General features: G+C 47.4%; 1 protein-coding gene across 1 annotated transcript; it reads left to right on the top strand.

The window, feature by feature from the left end:
• Nucleotides 1-138: 138 nt before the first annotated feature.
• Nucleotides 139-6,082, top strand: LOC104614705 (D-2-hydroxyglutarate dehydrogenase, mitochondrial-like; the record flags this gene model as incomplete). Its single annotated transcript, XM_010295653.1, has 6 exons — nt 139-532; nt 1,110-1,167; nt 2,692-2,831; nt 3,528-3,721; nt 4,830-4,998; nt 5,939-6,082. Coding segments are annotated over exons 1-6 (1,099 nt in total), but the record flags the coding sequence as incomplete, so codon positions are not given.
• Between the last annotated feature and the right edge of the window lie 84 nt (nt 6,083-6,166).

The raw sequence follows: 6,166 nt of genomic DNA, 5'->3' as shown, positions 1-6,166 counted from the left end.
TCACACTCCGAGGGGTCTGTTCCCAGCTTCTCACAAGCTGGAAAAGCGCCTAAGCCGCTTGCTCCGGCAGAGGAGCCCCCCCGGCCGGCGAGGAGGGGAGCTCGCACACGAGATAGGCCTCTGCTTTCCAGGGTGGTCATGGCGATTTCCTCTGTGGTCCCCCGCTGCTCTGCGTGGAGTCGCTGGGCTCGGCTAAGATGGCTGACGAGCTGCCACAGGAGGATCGTGGCACAGCAGAGCGTGACTTATGCCCCGGGGATGCTTCAGCAGAGGGAACTGCCAGGTGTGCCCACGAGCGTGGTTTCCAGGCCCTGGGCCGTGAGGCCTCGGGGCAGAAGAGTGCTCCATGCAGCCTCCTCCAGCCTCCAGGAGGTCATGCTGACGAGTGAGCGTTACAGAGTGCAGCGCCTGCCCTTCTCCCGGGTGTCTGACAGTGACATGGCTTTCTTTGAGTGCATAATGCCAGGTAGAGTAATCACAAATCCTGAGGAATTGAAACCATTTAACGTGGACTGGCTTAAATCAGTCCGAGGTAAGTGAGCCTGTTTATTTTTAAACTTTGGTAAAACCTCCTCTGCTTCTGTTAGCATACCAGAATGAAAAGTCTGCCAAAGAGAATCTTTCTTTATAGCAGACCATGTCTTTACAGACCAGACAAACTGAGTTTTCCTCATAGAAAATACTCCTTTGAAAATTACCTGATATCTGGTATTCTTTCCAGCTTTCGTTTAAAAAAAAAATCTAAGCCGTGTTAACTTACTAATTATTTTTTTCCTGAAACAGCTTTGTTCAGTTAACAATTTTGGCTGAACCTCAGAAAACAAGTGTTGCGAATTGTCTATGTTGCTTTTGTCAAAGATTTCATGAAAATATAAAACATTGCCCATTGCCCCCGCTGACAACCACCAACTCTATGGATACAGGCAAAGTTTTTACAGTGCATTAAGGGAAAGCCCCCTATTGAAAATGTTTGTTTAAAGTGGTTACAATGCCTGTGCCTCACAGTGGAGGGTGTGGTGTTCTTTCAAACATCATACTTTACCACCCTTTTCTTTCTGACCTTTGTGCAGCCCACAGCTTGCCTTGAGAGTCCCTTGCTTTCATTGCAGGCAGTAGCAAGCTGATGTTGAAGCCGCAGACAACAGCAGAGGTGTCTCAAGTTCTCAGGTAACGTGCACCTTTTCTGCTGGACTTTGTGGTGAGGAAACTCAGGTTTATTCTTTGAGGGTCTGGCCGATGAAAGGAACATCTAGATGTTCAGGCACTGATTGCTCAAGTGTTGGGATTGCTGAAGCTGTTCCCTTCTTGACTGTGTCTTGTGGTTGAGCTCTGGTGACTTCAGCTCTCCCTTCTGTTCTTCTTATCCCAACTGCCCTTGGGCTGCCTGTGTTTCCTGATGTACCTTTTGTTCCAGCCGCTCCCGGGATGGGAGCTAGTTGCTAGTCTGGGGGTATGCATGTACTGGTGGATAGGCAGTATTGCTCATCTAAAAAAAATACAGGTTCATATTTGGAATGTTTTCACATAGGGAGCTGAAATTTTTCAAGGCAGAAAGGAACTTGAATCTGTGCCTTGTGTTTCCCAGGCCCAGTGCTCTCCCTGGCCCACAGCTTTTCTGGGGTGATGGTGTTGTATTAGTATCATGCAGAAACAAAGGCCAAACTTTCATTTGTTTTACAAAATAAAATCCATCTTTCCTGCCCAAATGTCCTTGCAAAAGCAAAGTGGGCAGCAGTAGACTTCTCAAGTCAATGTTGATGGCTTTGAGTAGAAGTGTCTTTAACAGTGCTTAGTGTGGAGCAGAGAAATGGTGGGGAAAGATTAGTGAGCGGATTCAGTATTGATGACTTTTCTGCTTTACTAAATTGTCAAAATTTGACACTGTGCTCAAGAGGAACATTTGTGTTGAAGGATTCGGGAGGGTCTGTCTGAAAAGGTAAAGAAGGTTAGGCTGGAATCGGGCAGTTTGAGGAGCTAATGTTTTGTCCACTAAATAAGAACACTTCCCTGGTTCACTGGTGTGAGTGTGGCTCCAGTCAGGCATCAATATGCAGGATTGCTGTTTGGCTGAAGAGCTAAAAGCTGCATGAACCTGCTCCTAGATCTGCTAAAACAGACATATGGAGCACAGTGAAGTTGGGGTTTCTGAAGTAACTGCTGGTGCAGTTTGGCCTTGTGCCATCCGTTGTGCAAGAACTTCAGTGAGTTTGGAGAGGATGTGGTGGGGGCTGCTCTGCAGGGATATGGCAGGCTGGAAGGTGAAGCAGCTGAGGCATAGATGCACATGCTTCGTTGCCTAAAGGGCATTAATTTCTTGAGGGGTGAAGGAGAGCAGTCATGTCTTAAAGCACTGCCAGCAGTCATGTATCAGAGCCTGCTGAGGAAGTCAAGTTGTTAGCAGAGTGCTACATAAATAGCTTGTTTGTAAACAGCGAGCAGCGATATCCAGGCAGATGTTGCGTGGCAGATCTGTAGATGTGTGCGGGGGTAACCCCAAGCGTTCGTTCCTTTGCTCAGTGCTGGGGTGAGTTTAGTGAGGGGTCAATTTAATCTTTAGGTTAAACACTGCTTAATTTTAAGGAGCGTTGAGCGCTCTCCAACAGTAGATGTTCATGTGGAAGTGAAACTCTTCTGACAGACTGGGTTATGGCCTTAAAATGCATAAGACTTCAGAAACCTTTTTCTTTCCAGATACTGCTATGAGAGGAACCTTGCAGTGAACCCACAGGGGGGTAACACAGGCCTCGTTGGGGGCAGCGTTCCTGTCTTCGATGAGATCATTCTCTCCACTGTTCTCATGAACCGGATCATCAGCTTTGACAAGGTGCCTGGTAAATATCATAGAGACATGATGAGGCACAGAAATGAGCCCCTGCCCCTAACCCAGCCCCCTGGGAGATGATAACTTGCAGGATCAGCAAGTTCAGCCCAGTGGCATCACAAGGGGAGTCAGAGGTTTGTTTCACCCAGGCTCATGCTGCTGATGTAATCCTTAGGTTATAACAGTAGCAGATGTAAAAATACATCTGGTGGCAGAAAGAGGAAGAAAGAGAGAAGAGAAACTTGGACATCCTATTACCTCTTTATAAATCTAGATGAGAAACCCAGCAGGTGGAGCAGAATGAAAGTGTTGAGGAAGGGATGTCGTAACTGCCCTAGCAGAGGGAAAGGAGGGATGGGGAAAAGTTACAGGCTTTTTGCATTTGGAGAGTTTAGGAACCAGGCTGGTTTGAGTATTTTAGCTCTTAAAACAGAGAGAGAGAGAGAGAGAGAACAGGCAGAGATATGCTTAATGTCATGTTTTACCAGTCCAGAGTTGTGGATGACCAGATGTTAAGGCTATGGCAAACCTCCCCTTGGCTTGAGGAGGTATGGGACTATAGCAGGCACAGTGTGCTTGTGTGTTTAAATTGAATCCCAGAAAGTTTTGGAGGAAGAGGTGGTTGCATCTGCTTGTACTTATCCTGCCTCTTTAGGAGGAACCTTCTTCTTGGACATCAGCTTGTAGCAGGACGTTTATGTTTCAGGAATCCTTGTGTGCCAAGCTGGCTGCATCTTAGAGAAACTCAATGAATACTTGGAGGAGCAGGGGTTTATCATGCCACTTGACTTGGGAGCGAAAGGTAGCTGTCACATCGGTGGTAATGTGGCCACAAATGCTGGAGGCTTACGGCTCTTGAGATATGGCTCTCTCCGCGGGACAGTGCTCGGCCTGGAAGTGGTAAGGCAGTTCCCTTCTGTGTTTGAACCTCTACTTCTTACCCTGTTTCCTGCTGTTCTAGCCCTTAGCTAGCCATTATGCAGACAAGTTCCTCTCCAGGCTCGCACGCTTTAACTGTTCCTTGCATGGCTCTCTTGAGAAGGGTCAACAAGTGTCTTCATGCATGTAGCATCTATTATTGCTACCAGTTTCCGGCTTCCACCTCTGTCCTTGCTGGCAGAAGTGATGCTAGGTGGTTTTCTAATCCAGAGAAGTGACAAGAAGGTAAGGAGAGATTTGGTGATCCCAAGTTAGCTGCATGAGGTTGTTTTCTCTGTGGAGTGGTGGGTCTCTGTGATGCTCTGCTAAATCCAGTGCTTGTACAGCACTCTCTTCTAGTGGCAGCTCACGTGACTTCTAATACAGCCGTCCGCTTTGGGTTTGTTTGGCTACTGGCTTTCTCCTGGAGTCTTTCCTGTTCCTCGGCCTGCTTTTGCCCTATAGGCCTGTGCCTCTGTGTCTAAAGCCTGGGATTAGTGGTTCTAAAAGATTTCAGGGCTTGGGAGCAGAGTGATAATAGGAAATAAATTGAGTAGGTAACGAAAGCCTGGTTTGGTTCTATTTTGTGGGCCCAGAAGGGGGAGCTTTTGTCTCTCAGGTTAGACACTCTAGTGTCAAAACAGCCTTTAATATCTTTTAGAGACATTCAGCCTTGATTTCAGGCTCAAGAGGTGGAGGGCTTACTTCATTCTGGTCAACTGTGTTCACTGTTTCAAATAGTCTTCCTTGCTGCTGTTGAATAAGGGCAGCTAGGGCTGCAAAGAATGGCTGGCCTTCTCCACCACTGGTAACAAAAGCAGAGCAAACTCAGTCTTCTGTTATTACTTGTCCTGCTGGAACACGTGCAAACAGCACTGTAAAAAAAGAAGGAGAAAAGATTGGGGGAAGTCTCAGGTAGGATACAGAATGGAGGAAGAGCTGGGAATGGAGGAACAGTGATGAGACTGTGGGAACAGGCTGCAGCTAGCGTCCACTGCTCAAGGCAGCTTTTCATCATCTTAGCAGTAGACAAGCTTATGACTAGAGGTTTCTGCATTGGTACTTTGACTGGGTCTCTGTATTCCCACAGGTGCTGGCTGATGGCTCGGCTCTGGACTGCTTGGCATCTCTGCGCAAAGATAACACTGGCTATGATTTGAAGCAGCTTTTCATTGGGTCTGAGGGGACCTTGGGAGTTATCACTGCTGTCTCCATACTGTGTCCTCAGAAACCCAAGGCTGTGAATCTGGCATTTCTAGGTAGGAGCTGATATTAATAATTTCACACCTGACTTCGGAGGCTGGAACGGAATAGGGATGGAGAGAATAAAGCACTGATCAGCTTCAGTGTCAGCTTATTTCTGAGAAACAGTGTGGTGCTGTATGTTAAAATACCTGTGCAGATATTTTATATCTGTGGTGTAAATGTGTAAAATACCTGCAAGGGCCAGTTGGTCTGCAAGGGAAGGGGAACCAGGAGCTTAGCAGGATGAAGAGGCAGGCAGGCCAATGCCCTCACTGATGAGGGCCCTGTCTGACAGTACCCAAGCGAGGTGAGCAGGGCAAGTCTGATGACAGCAGGCAGAGGCAGCCGCGATCTAGCCATCACCAGGCAAGCCCATAGTGACAGGGCATGGCTGTCAAGTCTACAGGTCAGGGTCTGGATCAGCAAGGGACCTGTCCAGGTACAACTTCACTGAGACAGTTTTTTTTCTCAGAAACCTTCAAGGCCAAGAGGAACTTGTCAAAGGGCTTGCTTGTATCAGGTGTGGCTTTGAGAGCAGAGAGCTAGGAGGGGTTGAGTAGACTCCAGGTGCTGACAGACCTATGGAATATGTGCAGTGGACCCCAGAACTTGCCTGGACTCTCACAGTGCCTTTAAATTCCTCTTGGGTTGCCTTCTTGCCTCTGCTGAGAACTGAGGGTGGGGCAGACATTTTGGTATGAACTGTCTTAGAGTGTTCAAGAGGTCCTTGCCACGGCAAAGACTAATTGCTGTATCCTCCTGCTGTTCTGCTCTGAAACCTTTCCCAGCTAACGTCATTACAGGAATGGCTGATCTAAACCCACACAGGGTAGCTGTTCACATTTTCTAGAGATGGGAAAGATGACTTGAAGCCTGACAGACTTTTTTAAACTTTTTACAGGATTTGGGGGGGCTGTATTTTGTTTCTGATTGCCCTCTGTGTTCTATCTGAAGGGTGTCAGAGTTTCACTAAGGTTCTGGAAACATTTACAACCTGCAGAGCCATGCTGGGAGAGATCCTGTCTGCATACGAGTTCATGGATGAGAAGTGCATGGAATTGGTTGAGAGATATCTCAAGCTGTCCAGCCCCGTGGCAGGTACCAGTGTTATTTGTGCTGCAGAAAGAGGCATTGTACTGCTTGGGGATGTTTAGCCTGTTTATGTTTTTATATATATATATA

The sequence above is a fragment of the Phaethon lepturus genome, unplaced genomic scaffold (genome assembly GCF_000687285.1).
Source record: "Phaethon lepturus isolate BGI_N335 unplaced genomic scaffold, ASM68728v1 C14032066, whole genome shotgun sequence".
NCBI lineage: Eukaryota > Metazoa > Chordata > Aves > Phaethontiformes > Phaethontidae > Phaethon > Phaethon lepturus.
Note: the sequence above shows the minus strand (reverse complement) of the source record. Positions and strands in the feature narration are given on the sequence as shown.